Source organism: Lepus europaeus, chromosome 23 (assembly GCF_033115175.1).
Source record: "Lepus europaeus isolate LE1 chromosome 23, mLepTim1.pri, whole genome shotgun sequence".
Classification (NCBI taxonomy): domain Eukaryota; kingdom Metazoa; phylum Chordata; class Mammalia; order Lagomorpha; family Leporidae; genus Lepus; species Lepus europaeus.
In genome coordinates, this window is record NC_084849.1 from 473,801 (window position 1) to 500,377 (window position 26,577).

Here is a 26,577-nt window from a genome sequence, read left to right on the forward strand (position 1 = left end):
ATCTGGATAGACACAGTCTACATATGAGTGCAGGAGCAGCATCAGGAGCTGCAGACACAAAACCAATGATAAAGCATAAAGCACACTCCGGAATGGGAATGGGAGTAGGAGGGAGACTTTTATTCCTAATCAAAGCACATGTGGTGGAGTAATTTGAACACAGACCGCCGTTGTCCCTCAGGCCTCCTGCTGCCTTGTGTCCAGAGTGTGGTCCTTGAATTCCAACATGAGCCTTTGCTTGTGTCAGTATTCCCACCGGGTGTCTAACAGGCTGGCTTCCCGAAAATAGTGTCTTTCACATAGCATGGGGCTGAGAGAGTGGTGGGAAGGCTGGCCTCGTGTCCACGTGGGCTGTGGGCACAGCTCCAAGAGGGCCCTGGTGCCTCAGTGGCCAGGTTGGTGGCACTGAGAAGCAAGCTGCTGCTCTTCCCCCGGGCTCAGAGCAGGGTCAGGGAGAATTTTAAAGCTTTCTTGGAGGAACCTGGTTTGAGTTACTTAGCTGCATTTTTAAATTTCTGTTATTAAGGCTTTTTCATTCCTTCTTCCATTTCTTGTTTGTTTTCCTTTTTAAAAATGGGCCTGAGGTGCAGTGCAGAGAATTGGGTTAATCACAGGAAGGCTGCCTTGACTGAGGAGTGGTAAGAGTGAAGTAGCTAAGAGTTTGATGATTAGGGACCAGTAACACTGATGAGTGGGTAAGGCCACAAAGCAGGGGCTGTTAGCCCACTACCCTCCACCCACCCCCACCCGAATGGCCAGGGCAGACGTTTGGCCTCATGGCTAAGACACCTGGATCTCACCAGAGTGCCTGAGTTTGAGTCCTGGCTCCACTCCCAACTCCAGCTTCCTGTGGGAGACTGATGATGGTTCAGATGAACAGGTTGTTCCTACCACATGGGAAACCCAGATTGAATTCCTGTCTCCTGGTTTCACCATGGCCCAGCCCGGGGTGTTACAGGCATCTGGGGAATGAACCAGTGGATAAGAGATTTCTGTCTCTGACTCTTGAATAGTTTAAAGAAAAAAAAAAAATGTGTCCAGTTTTGTAACGCTCAACTCTGCTGGTGCAACTGGTGCCCTAGTGATCGTGGCCAACTGCTTAGTGTTATGTTTGCTTTCACTGAATCCACTTTAAGCTCACTCTTAAATGGGGGTAAATTAGAGGTACAAAAGAAATGGAGAACAGGGGAGGTGTCGATTTCACTCGGGCATTTCTGTTTGCTTCTTTTGTAGTATCCACTCCAAAGAGATCTTCCATTCCCTGACAATTTCCTTCTCTCGATGCTGGGAATTTCTACTCTGGATGGATCCATCCAACTATGGTGGAATCAAGGGGAAAGTGTCGTCCCGTATTCACTGCGGACAGGTGAGAGCTGGAGGTGGGATTTGAGACCAGGGTCTGTGCTCTCTGCAGTGAACCCTGAGGTCTCGAGCCCTGGCCAGGTACAGGTAAGCCTGGTTGGCAAGAGCAGGCGTTGCAGCCTGTCTCCTCTCATTAGCTGATCAGGGGAGAAGGGGGGTGACAAGAAAGTGAGAAGTCTGAATAAAGCTGATGATGTGACCAGAGGAGGCTTGGCCCAGGTGGATGAGGCCAGAGTAAGTGTAGACTGAGAGGTTCTGGCTTCCCCTTGACTGCTAGGAGGATAACACACACACGTAGAAGGAGGGGGGAGGGACACAGTCTGTGAGAGGCACCTGGCTGGGATTGGGCTGTGCCTGGGGTCCAGTGGGACTGTAGCTGAGAGCTAGGGCAGCATTGAGTTTGGTGGGATGCGTGCATTGTGAGGTCAAGACATCAGGCCAGCTCATTGCGTCGTCCGTGAACAGCAAGGGTGGGGCAGGAAGTCAGGTAAGTGCCCTCACCGAGGACCACGAGAAGGCTGCAATCAGGCAGGGTGTGATGGGCACCTGGGCCCAAGTGTCAGAGAGCTTTTCCGGAGCTGCTGAGAACTGTGGGACAAGGCTGAGTCTGCCATGCGCCAGCAGATCTGCAGGCTGTGCTTGGAGTTGAGGGAGGAAGCACCGGCTGTGAAGACAGCAGCCCTGGGCAGGGGCCTGGAGCTGGCAGTGTCCATGTGTAGAAGTGGTGCCCCACAGCAGGAACATGGAGCACACAGGGAGGATGTCTGCAGTAACAATGGGTCAGTGATAGGACGGGAGCCTCCCAGAAGAGGTTCCTAAACCGGGGGATTCTGGTTCTGGTTGATTTTTCCCGCCTTAGGAGGTGGGAGTTGAACTGTATAGTGCATCCCCTGCAAAAGCAGAGTGAGAGTCACCGTCACCCATGTTCTGAGCATTTTTGAGCACTGGGCACCTCCCTTGGTTCTTGGAGCAGCCTGCAGGATTTACTTAGGCCCAGGAAAATGCAGCGCTGGTGAGACAGTCACATGGTGCAGTGCTGTGTGCCAAAAACGCCAGGATTGTCTGTGTTGTAGGAAGACGCTCAGGAAGGGGAGACAGTGGAGGACGGCGAGGAAGACGACTCACATGAGGAGGACGGTGTGGAGGAGTCTGATGTGGAGGACTTACTGGAAAACAACTGGAATATTGTGCAGTTTTTGCCCCAGGCAGCCTCCTGCCAAAGCTACTTCCTCATGATTGTCTCAGGTGAGCCTTGTGCACTGGGAAGAACAGCTTGCACTCTTGTCTCAGCAGAGCCCCTGATGGTTAGTGAATGTGGCTCTGGTACAGTGCTGTCACACGAAGGGGCGGCTGGGAAGTCAGGTCTGGGACTCCCACAGTCGAGAGCTCAGGAGGCCTAGCCCAGGGCCCCTGCAGCCACTGTGCCCCCTCCCTCTCCAGATGCCTTTCACCCTCGGGGCGGAGGGGAGCCGCTGCTCCCTGGCAGCCTCTCGTCTGCTTCAGTAATGTAACCACGCGCGTTCCTGAACACGCGTGCCTGCGTATGCAAAGTGGCAACAGACAAACCCAGGATGCTCTGAGTCAGCTGCCCACTGACTGGTCTTTTTTTTCTTCTGCCAAATAATTCCTTCCATGTCGCCTGTTTTTTCTTTCAAAGACAGAAGAAGCATGCTTCCATCTGCTAGCTCACTTCCCAAGTGTGTGCAGCAGAGGCCAGTGCTGTAATGTAGTGGGTGAAGCTGCTGCCTGCTTTGCTGGCATCCCATCTGGGTGCCAGTTTATGTCCTGGCTCTCCACTTCCAATCCAGCTCCCACTAATGGCCTGGGAAAAGCAGCAGAGGATGGCCCAAGTGCTTGGGCCCGTCACCCACGTGAGAGACCAGATGAAGCTTCTGGCTTCTGTCTGGCCCAGTGGTGGCTGTTGCAGCTATCTGGGGAATGAACCAGCAGATGGAAGATTCTCTCTCTCTCTCTCTCTCACTCTCACTCTCTCTAACTCTTCCAAAATAAGTAAATAAATCTTTTTTTAAAAAAAAGGGGTCTGGCGCTGTGGCGCAGTGTGTTAATGCCCTCGCCTAAAGCGCCGGCATCCCATATGGGCGTTGGTTCGAGACCCGGCTGCTCCACTTCCAATCCAGCTCTCTGCTATGGCCTGGGACAGCAGTAGAAGATGGCCCAAGTCCTTGGGCCTCTGTACCCACATGGGAGACCCGGAAGAAGCTCCTGGCTTCAGATCAGTGCAGCTCTGGCTGTTGCAGCCATCTGGGGAGTGAACCATCGGATGGAAGACCTCTCTCTCTCCCTCTCCCTCTCTCCCTATCTCCCTCTCTCCCTCTCTCCCTCCCTCCCTCCCTCTGCCTCTCCTCTCTCTGTGTAACTCCGACTTTCAAATAAATAAATAAATAAATCTTTTTTTAAAAAAAGTCTGCATCAGCTAGGGCAAAGTTAGGAGCCTGGAACTCCATCGAGGTCTCCCTCATGGATGGCAGTGACCCTAGTATCTGAGCCATCACCTGCTGTGTCGCAGGCTGTGTCTTAGCAGCCATCTTCTACTGCTTTCCCAGGCCATAGCAGAGAGCTGGATCAGAAGAGGAGCAGCTGGGACTTGAACTGGTGCCCATATGGGATGCCGGCACTTCAGGCCAGGGCTTTAACCTGCTGCACCACAGCACCGGCCCTGGGATAGATTTTTGAGAAGTTTGCTAATGCCAGGAGTCCGGCCGTGGCTTTTGTGGGGAGCCGTTGTTTCACTTGCTGTCCATCGTGGAGGTTCCTGTTCTCTAGCAGTGAACCTTCTCATTCCCATGTCTCTAATTGTGGGCTCATCCAGTGGCATCACTAATGGGATATCTCAGCCCAGTCTGGTGGCCTGAGCAGCCACAAGTTCCCTCCAGAATTGTCTGGGCAGAGGGGCCAGTTAACATATAGCTCAGGGGCCGGCGCCGTGGCTCAATAGGCTAATCCTCTACCTGTGGTGCCAGCACCCCGGGTTCTAGTCCCACTTGGGGCGCCGGATTCTGTCCCGGTTGCTCCTCTTCCAGGCCAGCTTTCTGCTGTGGCCTGGGAGTGCAGTGGAGAATGGCCCAAGTGCTTGGGCCCTGCACCCACATGGGAGACCAGGAGAAGCACCTGGCTCCTGGCTTCGGATCAGCACAGTGCGCCGGCTACAGTGCACCGGCCGCAGCGGCCATTGAGGGGTGAACCAACAGAAAAGGAAGACTTTTCTCTCTGTCTCTCTTTCTCACTGTCCACTCTGCCTGTCATTCATAAATAAATAAATACAAACGTATAGCTCAGGGCCTGTGGCTTCTACCTGCCTCTCTTCACAGCATACGTCGTGGCTGTGTACCACAGCATGAAGGATGAGTTGAGGCGCACTGCTCCAGGGAGCACCCCCGTGAAGAGGAGGGGCTCCAGCCAGTTCTCCCAGGAAGCTGAAGGGGCCGCTGGAGCCCTTCCCGGTGAGCAGCCCTGGTCTCGGGAGGCCCCTGCTGTGTGCCACAGACCCGATCCCACTGCACCTCTCATGTGCGCGTGCGCAGGGACGTTCCACAGCACTGGTGGCACTCTTATCCCTTTCCAGGAATGATCACATTCTCTCAGGATTATGTGGCAAACGAGCTGACTCAGAGCTTTTTCACCATCACCCAGAAGATCCAAAAGAAAGTCACGGGATCTCGGCACTCCACCGAGCCTTCAGACATGTTCCCTCTCCTCCCTGGTTCTCACCTGCTGCTCAATAACCCTGCTCTGGAGTTCATCAAATGCGTGTGCAAGGTGAGGATGCCAGCATGTGTGTGAGGCATGTGTGTAAGGTAGGAGTCACTCACACTCTAACAACATTTACCGTGTCCCTGTCCGGTAGCCCCAGTTGAGGCGTTAGCTCACAGATGAACAAGACAGGAGAGTTCCTACCCTTATGGGAGCCTCAGTTACTGTGGGACACACATTCACCAAGCAGAAGGACCCATTAGCTCAGAGAGCAGGTGTTGTGAGGACAGAGGCCTCTGAGGGTGATCAAAGGGAAGAAAGTCAGGGCAGAGGGCCCGCACAATCCTAGCAGCCTTGGTGTTGTGCGTCATGAGCTCGGTGAGTCGGGAAACAGCCCCAGAGGGCGGAAGGTGCTCAGAGGTCACGTGACACTAGTGGGCCAGGCCCAGAACCAGAGACCAAATGAGATGAGATAAGAGTTTGCTGGGATGCTGATGCGTTTCTGGGAGCAGCTGAGTCCATGGAGGGGATCGTGTTACCAGATAGCCGCCCTGCACTTTACTGCCCATTATGTCGCCTAACCTTCCCGCCAGCAGTGCCCTAACGCCCCAGATCAAGTGACGGCCTCAAGATCTGATGGTGGTGAAGACATGTTTTTAGTTTACTATTTCAGTTCCTCTGTTGACTTTAAAGTGTTTTAAAATTTATTTTCCTTATGGCATAAAGTTCTGTACAGTTAAACTCTTAGTGCAGTTGTATGAGTTGGCATAGTGGCTGGAGCTGTATCCACCCCGACATTTGCCCCATGCTGCCCATGGGGGTCAGCCCTGCTCCAAGGCTCATATTTCTGCATGAGGACCTCCAGTTATTCCAGAAATATTTGTTGCAAAGATCATCCCTTTTCCATTAGATCATCTTGGTGTCTTTTTCAAAACTTAATTGGCTGTGTCTGTGCAGGCCTATTTCTGGATATATATCCTTTATATTTGGAGAGTTTATTCTGTAATATTTTGCTACGGATTTTTGTGTGTCTGCTCATGATAATACCAGGGTGATGCTGACCTCATAGGGTGAGTTGGGTGTCCTCCCTTATGGTTTTCAGGAAGATCTTACATAGAGTCTGTTGTTCCTTCCTTAAACGTGGGATGAATTCTTCACTGGAACCTAGTGGGATACTCTCACTGTAGAGAAGTCCACACTTCCCAGGCCTTGTTGACTGAAATAATAAGTCTGGTTGGAAAATCAAAATAGTTCACTCAGCTGGACACACTGAAATCTTAAACCTAGGAATAACCAGTCAATTGCCTGAGTTGGCTATTCCATAACCAGAGTTTGGTTATAGGATTTTTTTGTTTTTAAGATTCAGTTGTTTGGAAGAGTGATGACAGAAGTACAGATCTTCCATCCACTGGTTCACTCCCCAAATGTCTTCAACAGCCAGGTCTGGGCCAGGCTAAAACCGGGAGCCAAGAACTTCATTCTGGTTTCCTCCGTGGGTGGCAGGGGCCCGAGCACTTGGTCCATCTTCTGCTGCCTGCATTAACAGCAAGCCGGATTGAAACTGGCACTCCAGTACGGGATGCAGGTGTTGTAAGTGGCAGCTTAACCTGCTACACACCTTAATGCCTGCCCCATGTTTTGTATGTCTCTTGTAGGGTGAATACATGCATTGAACCAGGTTTAGATAGATGGATTTGTGTGATTATTAATCACATGGGAAGTTAAATATCTGGTACTAGGTGTTTTTTTTTTTTTGTTTTTGTTTTTGTTTTTTTTTTTTGACAGGCAGAGTGGACAGTGAGAAAGAGAGACAGAGAGAAAGGTCTTCCTTTTGCCGTTGGTTCACCCTCCAATGGCCGCCGCGGTAGCGCACTGCGGCCGGCGCACCGCGCTGATCCGATGGCAGGAGCCAGGTGCTTCTCCTGGTCTCCCATGGGGTGCAGGGCCCAAGCACTTGGGCCATCCTCCACTGCACTCCCTGGCCACAGCAGAGAGCTGGCCTGGAAGAGGGGCAACCGGGACAGGATCGGTGCCCCGACCGGGACTAGAACCCGGTGTGCCGGCGCCGCAAAGCGGAGGATTAGCCTATTGAGCCGCGGCGCCAGCCAGGTTTTTTTTTTTAAGATTTATTTTATTTATGTGAAAGATAGAGTTAAAGAGAGAAGCAGAGAGAGAGTGAGAGGTCTTCCATCTGCTGGTTCACTCCCCAGATGGCCGCAACGGCTGGGGCTGGACCAATCTGAAGCTAAGAGCCAGGAGCTTCCTTTGGGTCTCTCACGTAGGTGCAGGGGCCCAAGGACTTGGGCCATCTTCTACTGCTATCCCAGGCCACAGCAGAGAGCTGGATTGGAAGAGGAGCACCCGGATCTCAAACCGGCACCCATATGGGATACCAGCGCTTCAGGCCAGGGCTTTAACCCACTGTGCCACAGTGCTGGCCCCATACCTAGTACTAGTTAACAGTCTTGCTGACGGATTAAGGGGGTACTTCACATTTCCACCATGTTACCTATATGCAGGGAGAGGCAAACAATGTGGTCATTCATCGCTGTTCCTGTGGTGTCCCAAGACACAAAGCTGCTTCCTTGGTCTTGGTTAGAACTTGTTGAAAAGTTGTGTTACCTGGGAATCACCTACTGGTGTTTCACAGCACAGGACAGTGGCCTGACTGACTTTAGCCTCAGATCACCAATCTATTATTCTCTCTTTTTTCCAAAGGGCGATTGATTTATTTGAAAGGCAGAGCTACATAGAGAGGGAGAAACAGAGAGATCTTATGTCCACTGGTTCACTCCTCAGATGGCTGCAATGGCTAGTGCTGGGCCAGGCCAAAGCCCAGTGCTTCATCTGGGTTTCCCACGTGGGTGGCAGGGGCCCAGACACTTGGGCCACGTTCTGCTGCTTTTCCCAGGCCGTTAGCAGGGAGCTGGATCAGAAGTGGGGCAGCCAGGAGACGAACTGGTTCCCATATAGGATGTCTGCGTCTCGGGTAGGGGGCTTAACCTACTGCATCACAGCACCGCCTCACAGCTTCTAGGGGTGAAGAAGCAATGAGTAGGGCTGGCATCATGGAATAGAGGTGGAGCCACTGCTTGCATGCCACCTTCCCATGTCAGGGTGCTGGTGTAAGTCTTGGCTATTCTTGAAATTTAGTTTCCTGCTAATTCACCTGGGGTGATGGATCAGGTGCTTGGGCCCCTAGCACCCACTTGGGAGACTTAGATGGAAGATCTCTGTGTCGCTCTGCCTTTGGACGTAAATAAAATCCTTAAAAAAGATTGAACAAGGAGTTTCTGGCTCAGACGGAGCAGCAGGGAGCTCTCGGTGCTCCTTCCTGATGGCCGAAACCTCTGCAGGTGCTGTCCCTGGACACGAACGTCACGAACCAGGTGAATAAACTGAACCGAGACCTGCTCCGCCTGGTGGATGTTGGCGAATTCTCCGAGGAAGCCCAGTTCAGAGACCCCTGCCGCTCCTACGTGCTCCCTGAGGTCATCTGCCGCAGCTGTAATTTCTGCCGAGACCTGGACCTGTGCAAAGACTCCTCTTTCTCTCAGGTGAGACCCGGCTCCAGCGGGCCCTTCCTGGTGGGGTCAGAGCATCCCAGCAATGGGCGCTGCTGATGGCGTCAGAGCGTTCAGACGTCTGAGGCTCTTGCTGGCCCCACTTTGTGGTCTAACCTGCTGCTTCCTGCCTGGATTAGAAACTGGCTCCTCCTCGCCCCAAAGTTGCTGGTAAATGTACAGTGCAGGTGGGGAACTGGACCGTGCAGACGGCAGCCTTCGCCCCGGAGCACATCTCTCCACAGCCTCTCCTCTGTGCCGAGGCCTCGCTGTGGAAACGCTGCTGACAGCACTGCTGTTGGGGGCCGTGGCCTGGGGTGACCGCTCCCCCTTCTCCTCTCCCCAGGATGGGGCTGTCTTGCCTCAGTGGCTCTGCTCCAACTGTCAGGTCGCCTATGACTCATCTGCCATTGAGATGGCCCTGGTGGAAGCTCTGCAGAGGAAGCTGATGGCCTTCACCCTGCAGGACCTGGTGAGCACCCTCCCTGCAGTCGGCTCAGGGGTGTCAGGGTGCTGATTTGCACTCTTGGGAAGCCAGGTTGTGTGTGGTCCCAAGTCTTGCCCCAGTGTCCACTAAGGTGGATCAGTCCATGTCCAGGAACCCAGTCTGCTTCTTCTGTCAGTATCTGTGGGGCCAAAAACTGGCTTTGTTGAGCTTTCTGTGGAAGGAGACATCACAATCAGTACAGTGTGTGAGTGGTGAGGACATGAAGGGAACGAGAAAGGGGGCCGGCCACAGGAGGGTCCGACCGAGAGGGCGTCTGAACCAAGACCTCAGGGATGTTCCCAGATGGCCATGGGGATGGTGTCCAAGCATGGCAGAGCCAGGGATATGGAGGAAGTCCCCAGAATTGGGGCTGGGTACCCATGGTGAGGGGCTGTAAGGTGCTGGCAAGGTTTGGATAAAGTCTTCTGTGTTATGCATAACAGGCCTGGAATGCACACACATCAGTTTGCTGAAGTCCCACAATTGTGCCTTTCTTGGGCAAAACCACTGTGGGAGGCCACAGGTGGGGGTTCAGCGTGAGTGAGTGGTCCAGCGCCCAACGGGCTTCTCCCTCATTTCAGATCTGCTTGAAGTGTCGTGGAGTGAAAGAGGCCCACATGCCCGTGTACTGCAGCTGCGCGGGAGACTTTGCCCTCACCATCCGCACTCAGGTAGGAGCTCTCGGATCCTCTTGTCGCATCCCAGCTCAGCCTCAGCTGGGCCTTGCCTCCTTTGGGGGGGGGGGGGAGGACCAGGTGTCACTGCGTCTCCTTATTCCTGCAGGTCTTCACAGAGCAGATTGGAATCTTCCAGAACATTGCCCAGCATTATAACATGTCGTATCTCAAGGAGACCCTGGAGTGGCTGATGGGGAAAAGCCCTCGGCTGGGCCCTTAGCAAAGCAGACACTCTGTGCTCCAGACACATGTGCGTCCCCAAGCCCAGGGGCCCACACCACTGACCCATCTTCCCACAGTCCAGGGGAGAGGCAAACCAAGGTGGTGCAAGCACAAAGGAACAGAACACGGCTCCATTCTGGCATGCACCTGCTGAAACAGGTTGTCATTCCCATCAGTAAATGTGTTTCGTGGCCTGTGTTGATTTCTGCACCCTGCCAGTTGGGGTGGGAAAGTCCTTCCTGAGACACACACCCCACCCCAGCTGGGGCATCAGACTGCTTGTGGTGGGCTCTGAGGTGTAGTGGGGCTGTTGGCAGAGGGTAGATAAACAGGCCCTCCCCACAACCTCATGGGATTTCAGCTGGTTTCCAGGAACTCAAACCTGTGGGCCCCTGGCCTTTACTTCCCTTTGTGAACCCTTCCATTCGAGAGCAGGGTCTGGAGGCTGCTGGGTCTTGGCAGTGAGGCTCAGAATCCAGGCAGCAGAGGAGGATCCCAGTCCAGGACTGGCCCCACAGTGGACCTGCAGGTGACAGCATCTCCTGCCACCAGCCCACCCCATCCCTACAGAGGGCCTGCCCAGCTCACACAGGTAAGGGAGGAAAGACAGCAGCAGCTTTGAGGGATGAGCCAGACACTTTTGCCTCCCCTTTCTCAACTTCAGTGGGATCTGTTGGGACCCTGGACTCCAACAAGCCACTCCAAGTTCCTGATGGTCAGGGGGCATCACCATCTCCTCACAGTTGGTACCCAAGGTACAGAGGCCCCAGGGCTGTGGCCTCCATTAAAACAGGGACTTACATGGCCTCGAGCACAGCACACATGCCCATAAGCACAGGGCGTCTGGGTCTTGTCAGGGTGGAGAGCCACTGTCTTCACTGGTGCTGACCTGGGCCTGGGGCGGGCTGGGGGACAGAGGGATGGAAAAGGAAGGTCCCCGCAGGTGTGGATTCTCAGCATCTTGAGAAACCTTGGGTGAGTGACGAGGGACCCTCAGCAGTTTCAGGAAAACGAGGTTCACTTTATCCGTCTCACTTTTCAGCTCAGTGTGACCTTACGGCCTGGCATAGGACTAACCAGAAGCAGGAAAAAATCCAGCCAGCTCAGCAAGACAGCAAACCAGTGCTAGGTGCATTCCAGAAACCCCACGAGACGTGTGCCTCACAGGAAGGGGACAGCGCAAGGGCTTCTCGGGCAGCTCAGGCACTGCTGGCTCCAGGGCCTGCTCTGAGTTCACCCTTGCTGCCCAAGAACTCTGGGGGTGCCACTCAGCTATGCGCTGTAGTTTCACCTGTCGGTCTCTTCAGATGGTTCTCGCAGTGTGTGTTTGTGCTCTGGAAGGCAGGCAGGCCCAGCTCTGTCCATCTGTCTGTGGGCATGCAGGCTGCCTGCTGGGAGAAACCTAACACCCACTTTGAGTGTGGACTGAGCCAGGTCTGAGCAGGGTGGAGATAAAATCAAATTAGGGCGGATGAAGGCGGGGTGGGGGGAGGGCAGGAGAAGGGGGTGAGCTTCCTGGAAGCAATGAGAGGGATCAGCCCAGGGGACAACTGTTTGTCCCCAGCAAGGCCATCCTACAGAGGGGCAGGTTGCTGGGACAGCCAGGAGCACCAGCCAGGCCAGGGTTCATTCTGGGCCAGCTTAGGGGCTAGGGCCATTTGAGGAGGACGAGGGCTTCACCCCTGGTTTCTAAGATATGACCAGGGACCCAAGTGGAAAGGCCAGTTTCTCCCAAACTAGAATTGGACACCTTGTGAACCAGGCACGGTTGTCGCAGGCTTTTGGGTAGCCATGGAGGGGGGGCTTTGTGTGTTAGCTGAGACGAACAGGAATGGCCAAACAACCTGTAGGTGGCAATAAGTATGAGGACTGGCTCAGGCTGTAGCCAGACAGCCTGGGGTCCCCTCTGCAGCTCCTTGACAGCTGGCCTGAAATGGGTCAGCACCTGCCACAAATAAGGTCTGCCTGGCCATGATCAGCGGCCGTAGAGCCAAGTTCTAGTCTCCAAGCAGGATCAGGGCAGGGAGGCGCCAGTCTGACAGTAGCATCAAGGGTACAGTAACCGGATTAGCCATAGGCTGATCCTGTTAGTGCTGGGTCCCAGGGCTCTGTCGTCGCCACCGCTGACCTGCCCTGCATCCCTCTTCCCATCACCATCCATCTGCCTGCCCACCCGCTGTTCCCATTGCAAGTACAGTGGAATCAGCTTTCACTTTCCTTGTGAACAACAGCTGCAGGCTCCTCCCATGCTCATGCCCTGTCTCAGCCACCATCCTTTCCTTACAGTTTGAGATGAGCACATCTGAGGTCTTTGGCAACCCTGCAGGAAAGTGGCAGGTGCACTAATGAGTCATCGGGGAGCAACCCCAAGGTTCCAGTGCACTTAGCCTGGCCCCTTGAGCAGCCCTGAGTGATGTGGCTGGGTATGTGCCCTGCACCTTGTGTGTCCAGGCTGCTAAGAGGGCAGTTGTCCCAGGCTACAGCGCCACAGCCCAGCTTGGACCAGCAGGGCCCAGGCAGGGGACTGACTACCCTGTATTGTGTTTATGGGTCAGGTTTCCCCAGGAACAAGGCCAGGAGGTTCTGGTCACAGGTTTATTGGACTATAAGCACATCATGACTTAAAAGCTCGAGTTGCAAGGCTTGCAGGCAGAGGCTGGGGACAGAAGCATGGCCCCCTGCCGTTGTGTACAGGGGTGCCTTTGGTCCTCAGTTGCAGCTATTGAGGGGCTCAGGACCCTGGGAAGGTCCCCAACATGGTTTCCAGGGCAGTTGGTGGCTGGCTGCGGCCCCACTGACCCAATTCTGCAGTACAGCGTGGCAGGAAGCTCAGAGTTGGGCCAAACCTTTGGGGTCCGTGGGCATGGAGTCCTGTTGGGGAGGCTCGGAGGTGGGGACCCTTTTCCCTGCACTCTGGTCAAGACTATCCATCTGCTCAGATGGGGTAGAGAAGGGGCAAGGCCATGGGGCAGGGTTGGGTGGGGGTGGGGCCTGGCCCAACACGAGGGCAAGGGTTACAGGCCAGCTACTCGGGTGCCTTGGTGTACACACCTTGTCAAATTTCTTATGGCTGTAGACTTTGTTTTTGTTCATGAACGTTAGCAAGATCCAGTCACACAGGAAGGAGCCCTGGGACCAGCAGATCAGGGCATAAGGGCCTGGCAGACCCTCCACAACCCCCAAGATCCCTGAGTGGGTTTCTTACCACCCCGATGGAGGTCAGTGCAGTGGCCAGATTAATGATGGTGGGAATCAGGCTGAACTTCCCTGCCTGGAGAGATCAAGTTTGTCTTCAGACATCCTCACATGGGGCTCAAGGGAGGGGTGGGGGAAATGGGTGGAGCCCCCCAATCCTAGGCAGGCTGGGAGTACCTGTCCGTGCACGATGATGTCAATGCGAATCCCATAGGCTTTGATGAGTGTGCGTGTGGTGGTGCCGTTCACCTTGTAATACTTGGCAAACCTGGAGTAGAACGACCCAGGAGCCCACACCTGAGCCGCCAGAGCCTGTGGAGCACGTGCTCCTGGGTGGGGGACATCCCAGCATCCCGAGGACACGCGACCTGAAGTTGTAGCCTGATGAGGCAGGGACGTGCTTGGGGTCGAGCCTCCGGAAGGAATACTTGGGGTTGCAGGCTGAGGCAGACAGGTCCAGATCACAGTCCCAGTTGATGATGACCCCAATGACACCGCCCTGCCAAGCAGTGAGCACAGAAAAGGGGAGCTCGGGGGAACGACAGGACCACCAAGAGCGGGGCGGGGGGGGCAGCCTTGAGCCACGTGTGGGGGATGTCCAAGGCCCACAGGGCACTTGGTCAAGACAGGAGGGTGGGCCGGCGCCGTGGCTCAACAGGCTAATCCTCCGCCTTGCGGCGCCGGCACACCGGGTTCTAGTCCCAGTCGGGGCACCGATCCTGTCCCGGTTGCCCCTCTTCCAGGCCAGCTCTCTGCTGTGGCCAGGGAGTGCAGTGGAGGATGGCCCAAGTGTTTGGGCTCTGCACCCCATGGGAGACCAGGATAAGCACCTGGCTCCTGCCATCGGAATAGCGCGGTGCGCCGGCCGCAGCGCGCTACCGCGGCGGCCATTGGAGGGTGAACCAACGGCAAAAAGGAAGACCTTTCTCTCTGTCTCTCTCTCACTGTCCACTCTGCCTGTCAAAAAAAAAAAAAAAAGACAGGAGGGTGCGCGGGTGTCCAGCCTTAGGCAGCCAGGAACACCACAGCCAGCTTGTGACGAGGTGTCAGTAATTGAGAAGGTACACAGGTGATCAGCCCGGTCATGTTTCTCCCACCTAAGCAGGGCCAAGCTGGCCAAGCCCAGGGCCAGCTCAGCTGCAGCAGAGGCTCCTGGTCCCTCACCTTGTGTGCGAGCTCCGAGAAGTTCTCCCCGGCCTGCTCCACGATGAAGCCCAGCTTGAAGATGGGGCAGTAGAGGTCGGAGACCTCGTTGAAGGTGCAGTGCTTCAGGTAGTCGTCCTTGCGGTTGGCGATGTTGCCCCTGAGGACAGAGGGCAGAGGCCGCACCTGAAGCCCATTCCTGGGCACAGCTGCCCACCCTGTCCCTGCGGCCACCTGCTGGCTCTTACTTGGAGAACTGGAATTTGGGGTAGTGGATGCTGTTTTTGATGAGGATGGTGAAGTTTGGTGCCATTTTACCCAGAAATTGGCTGAGGAGGCAGAGACAAGAGTTGTTTAGTCCTGTAGGGTCCACTGCTCAGGGGTCTACCTCTTCCCCACCCCTCTCCCAGCGTGGGGGACCTGAGCTGCACACCTGACAGAGGCACCATCTTCCACTGGGCACCAGCCAGACACCTCGCAGGTCTTGGCTGACCCGTAGTAATAGGGCAGGCAGCGGCCAGTGCGCAGCCCTGTGGGAGAGACGCAGCTAAGGTGGAGGCGGGGGCACAGCTCCGCCCCCACTGTCCCCCACCAGCTGGCGCACACTGACCGTTCCCCAACATGTCCAGCTCCCCAGCAGTGCAGTCGTCATCCGAGTGGCAGGTGGCGTTGGGGACCCTGATGCTCTAGAGCAGAGATGCCTGTCAGGACCCCCTGCAGCTTATTAGGGCCTCCCACTGTGCTTGGACCTGGCCTCACCTCGGGACAGGTTCCCAGGGTCTGGAAAGGGGTGGCCTCGATCCTGGTGATGATGCTGAACACACTGCCCCCCTGGGCTCAGAAAGAGGGGCAGTGAGCTGCACAGCCACTACTGTTACCTCTACCACACCTGGGCCAGGCGGGTGGGCCGCACCTCGGGGGGCTTCACGTACTCCTCCACGTCCCACACTTTGTGCTCCGAAGTGGTGATGCCCTTGACCTTGCTGATGATGGAGCTCTCGGGCCCCGTCTCGCTCTCCTGGTAGCTTTTCTGCACAAGAAACACGTACCTGCGGGGTGGGGGTGCCGGCTTCGGGAGGGCTGCTGGCCCTGGACAGAACCCGCCCCTCGGGACGGCGGGCACTCTGCCGGTGCCGCGAGGCCTGCTCCGGGAACACCTAGTCCTGGGTCCCCGTCCCCCTCCACACCCCAGCCCCCAGGGACCGCCGCCGCCCGGGGTCCCGTCCCTCGCCAAGGCCCCCGAGAGGGCGGTCCCAGCCCCTGCGCACCACACAAAGTAGAGCAAGATGAGCAGCTGCACGGTGCGATACAGGACCCCCAGGCGCCGATTCCTCACCACCACCACCTTGGGCGTCTCGTAGTCCCAGAACGCGGACCAGCAGCCCCGGGCCAGGCGCCGGACTGCGGCCGCCCCTGCGAGGGGCTTGGGCTGGGCTGCGGCCATGGGCGCAGACCCCACTGCGCGCCCCTGCCGGCCAGGAGCCGCCCAAGCTCTGCCGGTCTTGAGGGTCGACGCCGCTAGGCTCGAGGGGCGCGGGGCGTGGAGAGGGGGAGCTCCGGGGGCGTGGCCTGGGTGCTCCGCCCCTCGCTCCCTGCACCCAGCAGGTGTGGCCAGGCTCTGCCAGCGAATCCTCAGGCAACTCCGAAGTAGCAGGGATTCCCAGGGGCTCTCACAGGCCAAGGAAGGGGCTCCAAGGGACCCAGCCTAGTCCCTGCCTGCGGCAGAGGCACCCCAGCCAATGCCTGGATGAGAACCCTAGCCCTTGTCTCCACCCCAGCACCTTGCAGCCCCACACCCACCCTGCTCTCGCCCTCAGAGGCTCACAGAGCAGCTACGGTGGTTCTTAGCCCGTCTTTTGTCTGCCTCCTATCCATTATTTTTCTTTTGCAAACCAAAAATGCTTTCTTGTAACTTATTTGAAAGGCAGAGAGAGATCTTCCCCCTGCTTTACCCAGAAGCCCCGAACTCCATGCAGCTCTCACTTGGGTGACTGGAACCCAAGAACTTGGACCACCACCTGCTGCCTGCCCGGCGCATTGACAGAGTTGGGTAGGAAGCAGAGGAACTGGGATTGGAACCAGCACTCTTATGGGCACCACAACACCCACCCTCTTGTAACTTTTTATATCCCCACTTCATCCACATTATTTTGAAGCAAATTTCAAACTTTTTTTTTTTTTTTAGTATTTATTTTTATTTGAAAGGCAGAGTCACAGAGAGAGAGGGAGAGTCAGAGATTTTCCATCCAGTGATTCACTCCCCAAATGGCTGCAATGGCTGGAGCTGGGCTGATCCGAAGGCAGGAGCCAGGAAATTCTTCTGGGTCTCTCACAGACTTGGGCCATCTTCTACTGCTTTCCCAGACCATAGTAGAGAGCTGGATCAAAAATGGAGCAGCCAAGACACAAACCAGCACCCATATAGGATGGCAGCTTTACCCACTACAGCACAGCGCCGGCCCCACACCATAGTATTTCACAGTAGGCTATTTTACACTTTATTCTTTCAATGAGGTAAAGTCCATGTTCTGATGTACGCGTACACCTGGACATTAGGTTACTTCCACACTTGGCTACTTCGAGTGGGTCCGTGAGGAGTGTTTGTGTCCAGGTGTTGGTCCAAACTTAAGTCTGGCCTGTGGCATCTGCCTACCTTGAGCCCCTAGGTAGTGGCGTGAGACTAATTTACCCACAAGCAAACTGAAAGCCTGATTTGGGAGTGTGCAACGGCTGGATCTCAGCCTGTCGCAGGGTGCCAACAGCCAGAGCGCACGCAGACAAGCCGGCTGCTGCTGCCCCACTGGTTCTCTGCCTGTGCCTCCATGGCTTCTGGATGCTGATTCATAACTCCTTCTTGCTCATCTGAACTCTTAAATCTAATTTGTCTGAAGTTTTTGTTTTAATAGAATATCTAGTCTCAATTGTTTTGCCTGTAGACCTGGGAATGGAATTTCTGGCTCAGATGGTTGTTTTATGTTGAGCTGTTGGCCCAACCATGTTATATGCTGCCCAACAGTGCACAAGTGTTTGAACCCTGCACGTCCGTGCCAGCACTTGTTATTTTCCACTCATGGGAGTCCCAGCTGTCCTAGTGGATGTAAAATGGTATCTTGTGTTTCCAGTGTGGTTTCCCTCCTGATTAAAGATGCTGACCATCTTTCCACACTCCCTTGCCATTTGTGTAAAATCTTGGGAGGAAAGTCTCTATTCAAGTCCTTGGCCCACTTTCAAATTTAACTATCTTTTTAAAAATTATTTTTTGTGAGGGCCAGCTCTGTGGCGTAGTAGGATAAGCCTCTGCTGTGGTGCTAGCATCCCATATGGGCGCCGGTTCATGTCCCAACTGCCCCTCTTCCAATCCAGCTCTGCTATGGCCTGGAAAAGCAGTGGAAGATGGCCCAAGTGCTTGGGCCCCTGCATCCATGTGGGAGACCTGGAAGAAGCTCCTGGCTCCTGGCTTTGGATAGGCCCAGCTCCGGCTGTTGAGGTAATTTGGGGAGTGAACCAGAGGATGCAAGACCTCTCTCCATGTCTCTCTCTGTTAACTCTGCCTCTCAAATAATCTTTTTTTAAAAAAGACCATTGGAATTTGCATTGAATCAATTCTTTACTTAGAATGATTTTGTCTTACCAGTATCATCACCATCTTGTTTTAATACTAAGTGTTCTAACCCATGAGTGTGGGATATGAGTCTGAATATTTAAGTTCTTGGATTTCTCTCAGCAATATTAACAGTTTTCAGTGTACAACTCTCACCTTGTGGTTAAATTCATTCCTGTTCTAGCCGGCGCCGTGGCTCACTAGGCTAATCCTCCGCCTTGCGGCGCCGGCACACCAGGTTCTAGTCCCAGTCGGGGCACTGATCCTGTCCCGGTTGCCCCTCTTCCAGGCCAGCTCTCTGCTGTGGCCAGGGAGTGCAGTGGAGGATGGCCCAGGTGCTTGGGCCCTGCACCCACATGGGAGACCAGGAGAAGCACCTGGCTCCTGCCATCGGATTAGCACGGTGCGCTGGCCGCAGCACGCCTACTGCGGCAGCCATTGGAGGGTGAACCAACAGCAAAAGGAAGACCTTTCTCTCTGTCTCTCTCTCACTGTCCACTCTGCCTGTCAAAATAAAAAAAAAAATTCATTCCTGTTCTATTGGATGCTATAGAATTATTTGCTCGATTTCCTTTTTGGATTATTCATTCCTTATGTGTAGAAATAGGTTTTTTGTGTTGATCTCCTACATTGAAATTTTGCTGAATTAATTTTAACTGTAATATTTCTTTTAATTAACTAATGTATTTGAAAGGCCATTACAATGGGAGTGAGGGAGATCTTCCATCTGCTGGTTCACTCCCCAAATGACTGCAACAGCTGGAGCTGTACCAAGTTGAAGCCAGGAGCCAGGAACTCTATCTAGGTCTCACATGTGCAGGGGCCTAAGCCCTTGAGCCATCCTCTGCTGCCTTCCCAGGTGCATTGGCAGGGAGCTGGATTGGAAGGAAAGGAGCTGGGACTTCAGTGGGTGCTCTGATACAGATTCAATCCACTGCACAACACCAGCCCCTCTCGTAGTTTTCTTAGAGATTTGTTTTGGGGGGAGTGGGTATCTGTATACATCTGTGAATGTAGTTTTACTTCTTCATTTCCAGTTTTGATGATTTTCTTGCGTATTTGCTCTGGATGGATTTCCAGTGCAGTGTTGGACAGCAGTGGTGAGAGTGGGCATCCTTGTCCTAATTCCTTCTCCTAGGAAGAAAGCCTTCAGTCTCTCAACACTGTGTATGTTGGTAGGGTTGGCTTCTTCATATGTGCCCTTTATGCTAAAAAAATTATTACCTATTCCTAGTTTTCTGAATGTTACTATCATACAAGGATGTTAGGTTTTGTTAATTTTTTAAAAGATTTATTTATTTGAAAGACAGAATTCTAGAGAGAGGTAGAGACAGAGAGAAATCTTCCACCCACTGGTTCACTCCCCAGATGGCCACAATGTCTGGAGCTGTGCCGATCAGGAGCCAGGAGCCAGGAGCTTCCTCTGGGTCTCCCGTGTGGGTACAAGGGCCCAAGGACTTGGGCCATCTTCTACTGCTTTCCCAGGCCATAGCAGAGAGCTGGACCGGAAGTGGAGCAGCCGGGACTAGAACCAGCGCCTGTATGGGATGCAGCCGCTTCAGGCCAGGGCTTTAAACTGCTGTGCCACTGTACCAGCCCCAGATTTTGTTAATTTTTAATGCATCAATTAAAACAACCCTGTGTTGTATTCTCTTTAATTCTATTATTGTGGTGTATTACGTGGGTTTCAGTGTTTATCGCTGAACCATCCTGGCATTTTTTTACTAAAATAATCTCTACTTGACCATGGTGAATGACCCTTTTAATACACTAATGGATTCAGCTTGGCATTTATTGAGAATTGTTTGCATCTATATTCTTAAGTGATATTTGTTGTATTCTATTCTTATATCTTTGCCTTTGCTATCAGGAAATACTTATAGAATGAGTTAAAAGTTTTTTCCTCAATTTCTTTGGGAAAGCTTGAAAACAATTGGTGTTAATTTTTCTTTAAATGTTAACTTTTGAGTTTTTGATTTTCAGAAGTCATGTGAGGGAAGCAGTAGTCAGCTCTTACCCGACCTGCTTGCCTGCTTTGTCCTCATAGTGCGGTCCATAAATCTGGCTCTGCTCAAAGGCTACGCAGCAGAGGCTCCAGAGGGAAACCCTAAGCACAAGAGCACCAATAATGGGGGGTGAGGGGGCCTCTGATTTCAGCAAAGCTGGTGTCCGTGCTTCCAGGGCTTCTAGGAATCCCAGGTAGGACGACTTAAAAAATGCGCTGCAGCTCAATAGGCTAATCCTCCGCCTGCGGCGCCGGCACACCAGGTTCTAGTCCCGGTTGGGGCACCGGATTCTGTCCCAGTTGCTCCTCTTCCAGGCTAGCTCTCTGCTGTGGCCCGGGAAGGCAGTGGAGGATGGCCCAAGTGCTTGGGCCCTGCACCCCATGGGAGACCAGGGGAAGCACCTAGCTCCTGGCTTCGGATCAGCGCAACTCTGGCCGTAGCGGCCATTTGGGGGGGTGAACCAACAGAAAAAGGAAGGCCTTTCTCTCTCTCTCTCTCTCTCTCTCACTGTCCACTCTGCCTGTCAAAAAAAAAAAAAAAAAAAAAAGGCACACCTAGGGGCTGGCGCTGTGGCATAGCAGGTAAAGCCACTGCCTGTAGTGCTGACTTCCCATATGAGCACTGGTTCTAGTCCTGGCTGCTCCTCTTCTGATCCCACTCTCTGCTATGGCCTGGGAAAGCATTAGAAGATGGCCCGAGTCCTTGGGCCCTGCACCCATGTGGGAAGACCTGAAAGAAACTCCTGGCTCCTGGCTTCAGATCTGCACAGCTCCGGCCGTTGCGGCCAATTGGGGAGTGAACCAGCAGATGGAAGACCTCTCTCTCTCTCTCTCTCTGCCTCTCCTTCTTTCTCTGTGTAACTCTGCCTTTCAGACAAATAAATAAATCTTTAAAAAAAAAATGTACACCTACAAGTCCGCGCAAAGCAGGCAATTCCAGGGGCTCACAGTCAGCAGATGTCTCCTGCCTGCAGCCCCTCCCTCACTGCTGGTGCCCAGAGGTGCACTCTGGGTGCCACGTGTGTTGTATGTGCCCTGTGCGTCACGTGTGCCGTGTGTGTCGTGTGTGACACAGCAGCTGCCATGAGGTTCTGTCATTCTCAGCACATGTGCTGCCTGTAGTATTTATTGCTCCTCTCTCCTTGGCAGAAAAGCTCAGCCATCTGGCCTCCAGTTTGTCCAAGGAGTCAATGTCCAGTGTTAGCAAGGAACACACAGCTCTGCATTGCTGGCGCCTCCTAGACAGCAGCGCTCAGTCACTCCGGCTCACTGAGGCACCACTGCTGTGGCTGGTCTCACCACACGCACTGCCATGGGTCTTGGACAAGTGTCACAAAGTCTCCAGGGAGGAAAATTAATCAAACAAGAACTCCAAGGTAAACTCTCCAGGCCATGTTTGGGGACCCATTTGACATCTCTTGTTGATGCTGAGTTTGGAAAAAAAAAAAAAAAAAAAGAGGGTCTCTTCAGCCACAGCCAGGTCTGAGCATCTGGTCGCCTGGCTGGGGAGGTTGTGGGCGGATTGGTGTCTTCCGTGGCCAGAATCCTGCTGTCGGCTGTGTTGGCAATCTCCTACGGGCACACTCGGTCTCTCCTGTTGATGAGCGACTTCTGTAGGGCTGATGGCAGCCACAGGAAGGAGGACGTGCCCTGGGCTGCCTGGGACATGCTCCTGGGCACGTGTCTGCCTTGGGGATTTTTCCTGAAGCTTCAGCCTGGCTGGGCCCCCTTCTGCACAGTCAGCTCTAAAGGGACCCCGGCCTCGCGGGCTAACTCATGTGCTCTGACTTTCTGGGCACGTGCACGGGCACCAGGGGTCCCACAGAACCCACTGAGCCTGCCTGGGGGCACCTCTGAGCAGTGACCCCACCTTCTCTCGTGCTGCCAGAGGTCCAGCCTGGCCACTATGATGGAGGCGTGTGCAGCACCAGATGGCAGACTTGTGCTCAAAACAAGCACAAGAAGTGGGAGGCTGGTGGTGGTAGCGGAGGTGGGTGGAACATGGAGTCTTCACGCGAGGAAGAATCTGGGCAGCAGTGAGGAGCGAGGGAGCAAGGGTCAGTGGGGCTGAGAGAGCCCGGCCACTGGGGCTGAGATGAGCAAGGGCACCGCTGATGGGCCAGGCAGGCGGCCAGGAGAGCGTTGAGCTGCAGCCTGGGGCCAGACAGGGGCCAGTAAGGAAATGGGGTCCAGGTCTTCCCGCCTCCCTCTTCTCCTGGAGGAAGGATTTGCTGGGAGTGAAGTCGGTAACACTCCTGCCTGGTGGGGGCCTGCTTGGCTGTGGGCAGAGGATTCTCCTAGGGAGCCTTCCTGGTGGGGAAGGCTGGGGCCAGCTAGACCCTGGTCTGGGTGCGGGCAGGGCTTTGTAGTGTAAGATCCTGGGCTGCTTCCAAGGTGAGCCTCCCGGGTTGTCAGGGGCCGCTGCTTCCTGTCCACAGGTGCTAGGGCCCCTCCCCCACTCACAGGCTAAGCCGCAGGTTAAGCCGCCCTTGGGATGTCCACATCCCAAATTGCTTCCAGTCCCTGCCGCTCCATTTCTGATGCAGCTCCCTGCTAATGACTTGGAACGGCAGCAGGTGGTGACTCAAGCGCTTGAGTCCCTGCCACCCAGGGGAGACCCGGATGAAGCTCCCAGCTCCTGGCTGCAGCCTGACTCCGGACTGGCTGTTGTGGCCATCTGGGGAGTAAACCAGCAGATGGAAGATTCTCTCTCCCTCCCTCCCTCCCTCCCCTACCTCCTCTACCTCCTCTGTCACACCTTTCAAATAAACAAATCTTTCCAAAAATGGTAGCTATGATTTAGGGAATCATTTACTGAATTTGTGATGTCTTTGGGAGATACAGCATTAGCTTTAGTTTAGTGGATTGAGGTAACTGTGGAATAAGACCTGAAGTTGATGCTCAGCAGGAAAGACTGGAGCTGAGAGGCTTAGCCACGTCCAGGGGCCGCCGGCTCTGTGGTGTAGCGGGTAAAGCCGCCGCCTGCAGTGCCAGCATCCCACATGGGTGTCGGTTTGAGTCCCCGCTGTTCCTCTTCCAACCCAGCTCTCTGCTGTGGCCTGGGAAAGCAGTGGAAGATGGTCCAAGTCCTTGGGCCGCTGCACCTGCATGGGAGACCCAGAGGAAGCTCCTGGCTTCGGATTGGTGCAGCTCTGGCCGTTGTGGCCGATTGGGAATGAACCATTGGATGGAAGACCTTTCTCTCTCTGCCTCTCCTCTCTCTCTGTGTAACTCTGACTTTCAAATAAATAAACAAATAAATCTTAACAATGAACCAGTGTCCAGGAAATGGCACTGCACGGGCAGAGGCTGTGAATGTGCTGCAGGACCAGCTTTGCCTCAGCACTTGGGGCCTGCCTGTGACCTGGGCTTTCACCGTGATACACACACACACACCCCACCCTGGGCCATGGGCCTCTTGTCAGGGTGCAGGGCAGTGGCACTGAGCATAGCACTGTGGTGCGGCCACTGCCACCGCCCCTCAGCAGGACTTCCCCATCTTCCCACGCCAAAACCCTGACCCCACTCCCAGGCCCTGGAGACTCCGTTCTGCTCTGTCTCTGTGGTTGGACAGGGAGGGACCTCGTGTTTGTCCTGTGGTGTGTGGGTTTCCTCACTGAGACGACACCTGCAGAGAATCAGGTGTCCCATGGCGTAGAATGGCTGCGCTGTGCTCACCCACCCATCTGTGGGTGGACACTGGGGTCGCTCCCACCTCCTGGAGGTTGTGCGTGACCTATGACCTTCTGTGAACTGGAGCTGCTCCACATGGCCATCGCGTGTTCTTGTGCTGTGTGGGCAGCTGGGTCAACCAAGCACATCGTGCCCGGTCTGGAACCTGGACCTTGATCTTTTTGATGGCCCAGGAAAAGGTTTGAGGCCAGAAAAACGTTTTTTTCTCATTTCAAAGCAGAGCAGAAAGGAGCACTGTAGGTGTGGAATTTGATAGGACCCAGGAACAGGCTCTTCTCGTCTGGGCAGTGGCTGTGGACTGCGACTGCTGGTGTCTCCAGAGTCAGCGGTGGGGGTGTCTGAGACATGTGCCCATCACTGTCTGTCAGTTTCCCACTTCAGAGCAGCTGTGGCTGTGGGGCTGTTTGCCCAGAGCAGCCACCGCCAGAGCCCAGCCCTGCAACCCGCAGACTCACGGCAGACCAATGGGGGTGCAGACTGCAGGGGCGGGCAGCCCCTGGACTGGTTAGGGGCATACATGGCATCTCCGGTTGGCCCTGCGTTGGAGGTGGGGCAAAGACTCGGGCGTCCTGACCACCCAGAGCTCCGCTGTTAGGCTGTGGGTGCTGCCAGCTTATTCTCCTGGGGTCCAACCTCACCCTAAAAGCAAAGCCCGAGGAGGATGTGTTTGGTGCAGGGGTGAGCTTCTGCTCTGGGCTCCCTCAGCCTATGTCAGAGGGCCTGGGCTGGGTAACTTTCTCATCCTGATTCCAGCCCCTGCTAATGCATACATTGGGAGGCAGCAGGTACGGCTCCAGTACTTGGGCCCCTGCCATCCACATGAGAAACCTAGTTCTGGGCTCCTGGCTTCGACCTGGCCCAGCCCTGGCTGCTGCAGGAATTTGGCGAGTAAACTAGTGGATGGAAGATCTCTGCTTCTCTCTGCCATTTTTTTTTTTTAATATTTATTTATTTATTTGAAACTCAGAGTTATACGGAGAGAGGAGAGGCCGAGAGAGAGAGAGAGAGAGAGGTCTTCCATCCGACGGCTCACTCTCCAATTGGCCGCAACCGCCGGAGCTGCGCCAATGGGAAGCCAGGAGCCAGGAGCTTCTTCCGGGTCTCCCAAGCGGGTGCAGGGGCCCAAGGACTTGGGCCATCTTCTACTGCTTTCCCAGGCCACAGCAGAGAGCTGGACTGGAAGTGGAGCAGCCAGGTCTTGAACCGGTGCCCACATGGGATACCAGTGCTTCAGGGCAGAGTGTTAACCCACTGTGCCACAGCACTGGCCCCTCTCTCTACCTTTCAGAAAAAAAAAAATATTAATTGAATTTTTAAAATTAAAAGAAAATCTTGAAACAAAATAAATTCAGGCATTTATTTGAGCAAGGAACAATTTAGGAGTTGGACACAGAACGCAGGCAGTTCAGCTGAGCCCGCAGAGCTCGCTCCTGAGTGCCAAGCTCCTGAGTGCTGTGCACCCCAGCTCTGCAGGGCGCACGTTCAGAGAGAAACGTCTGGTCGTGGCGGTCATCATCTGTTGCTACAGCAGGCTGTGCCGCACCTTTGTGACGCGTGGCAGCTGTCAGTTCTCTTGCTTTTCTCCATGTCTTCACTTGTTTATGACAGCAAAGAAAACAGGGCTCTGGATTTATATTACTGTGTTCTCTTTTGAAATCAATTCGCAAAACTTTTTTTCTTTTTTTTACAGGCAGAGCAGACAGTGAGAGAGAGACAGAGAGAAAGGTCTTCCTTTTGCCGTTCGTTCACCCTCCAATGGCTGCCGCTGCCGGCAGAATCCGGCGCCCCGACCGGGACTAGAACCTAGTGTGCCGGCGCCGCATGCGGAGGGTAGCCTAGTGAGCCTCAGCGCTGGCCGAAATCAATTCGCAAAACTCTTGAACACAACTCTGTTCAAGTCCCGGCTGCTCCACTTCTGATCCAGCTCCCTGCTGATGGCTGGGAGAGCAGCCCAAGGAGACACACGTGGGAGACCCAGAGGAAGGTCCTGGCTCCTGGCTTCAGCCTGGCTATTGCAGCCACCTGGGGAATGAGCCAGTGCATGGAAGACAGATGTCTCGCTCGCTCTCTCTCTTTTCTTCTCTAACACTTTAAAACATAACTCTTTTTTTTTTTTTTTTTTTTGACAGGCAGAGTGGATAGTGAGAGAGAGAGAGATAAAGGTCTTCCTTTTTGCCATTGGTTCACCCTCCAATGGCCGCTGCGGCCGGCACATCTCGCTGATCCGAAGCCAGGAGCCAGGTGCTTATCCTGGTCTCCCATGCAGGTGCAGGGCCCAAGGACTTGGGCCATCCTCCACTGCCTTCCCAGGCCATAGCAGAGAGCTGGCCTGGAAGAGGGGCAATCGGGACAGAATCCGGCGCCCCAACCGGGACTAGAACCCAGTGTGCCGGCGCCACAAGGCGGAGGATTAGCCTGTTAAGCCACGGTGCCGGCCCTAAAACATAAATCTTTAAAAAATCAACATTTAAAAAATCAATCAATTTTCTTTAAAAATCCATTTTGCGGCTGGCGCCGCAGCTCACTAGGCTAATCCTCCGCCTTGCGGCGCCGGCACACCGGGTTCTAGTCCCGGTCGGGGCACCGATCCTGTCCCGGTTGCCCCTCTTCCAGGCCAGCTCTCTGCTGTGGCCAGGGAGTGCAGTGGAGGATGGCCCAAGTGCTTGGGCCCTGCACCCCATGGGAGACCAGGCGAAGCACCTGGCTCCTGCCATCGGATCAGCGCAGTGTGCTGGCCGTAGCGTGCTACCGCGGCGGCCATTGGAGGGTGAACCAACGGCAAAAGGAAGACCTTTCTCTCTGTCTCTCTCTCACTGTCCACTCTGCCTGTCAAAAAAAAAAAAAAAAATCCATTTTGCAAAAGACAGTGGGCGGGGGGCGGGGCCGGCCTGGGAGGCAGTCCCAGGACTCAGGGCGCC

The 26,577-nt window shown here is 54.5% G+C and overlaps 2 protein-coding genes across 2 annotated transcripts in view; one reads left to right on the forward strand and one right to left on the reverse strand.

Moving 5' to 3' along the window:
- The window catches only part of POLE (DNA polymerase epsilon, catalytic subunit), a 61,995-nt gene extending 51,636 nt beyond the window's left edge, over positions 1 to 10,359 (forward strand). The window contains exons 41-48 of the mRNA XM_062182534.1: positions 1,234 to 1,366; positions 2,436 to 2,607; positions 4,692 to 4,823; positions 4,946 to 5,139; positions 8,430 to 8,630; positions 8,983 to 9,108; positions 9,705 to 9,794; positions 9,907 to 10,359. Coding sequence (XP_062038518.1) covers positions 1,234 to 1,366; positions 2,436 to 2,607; positions 4,692 to 4,823; positions 4,946 to 5,139; positions 8,430 to 8,630; positions 8,983 to 9,108; positions 9,705 to 9,794; positions 9,907 to 10,020 — 1,162 coding nt within the window. The 3' untranslated portion in view covers positions 10,021 to 10,359. The remainder of the gene's footprint in view (positions 1 to 1,233; positions 1,367 to 2,435; positions 2,608 to 4,691; positions 4,824 to 4,945; positions 5,140 to 8,429; positions 8,631 to 8,982; positions 9,109 to 9,704; positions 9,795 to 9,906) is intronic.
- A 2,492-nt stretch (positions 10,360 to 12,851) lies between these two features.
- On the reverse strand, positions 12,852 to 15,804 carry P2RX2 (purinergic receptor P2X 2). Its single transcript, XM_062182535.1, has 11 exons — positions 15,603 to 15,804; positions 15,274 to 15,416; positions 15,120 to 15,191; positions 14,971 to 15,046; positions 14,794 to 14,890; positions 14,609 to 14,689; positions 14,382 to 14,520; positions 13,586 to 13,716; positions 13,395 to 13,485; positions 13,228 to 13,293; positions 12,852 to 13,151 (listed from the first exon to the last, which is right to left on the reverse strand). Exons 1-11 carry the CDS (start codon positions 15,802 to 15,804, stop codon positions 12,852 to 12,854), a joined length of 1,398 nt encoding a protein of 465 aa, XP_062038519.1.
- Between the last annotated feature and the right edge of the window lie 10,773 nt (positions 15,805 to 26,577).

Bases quoted from the DNA above. Each gene is read 5' to 3' on its own strand.
- P2RX2 (XM_062182535.1), bottom strand. From the start codon at position 15,804: ATGGCCGCAGCCCAGCCCAAGCCCCTCGCAGGGGCGGCCGCAGTCCGG. The intron at 15,417-15,602 runs CGGGGGCCTTGG...CGGCACCCCCAC, and splicing joins AGGGGCTGGGACCGCCCTCT to CCCGCAGGTACGTGTTTCTT. The intron at 13,294-13,394 runs GTACTCCCAGCC...TGATCTCTCCAG, and splicing joins ACATCATCGTGCACGGACAG to GCAGGGAAGTTCAGCCTGAT.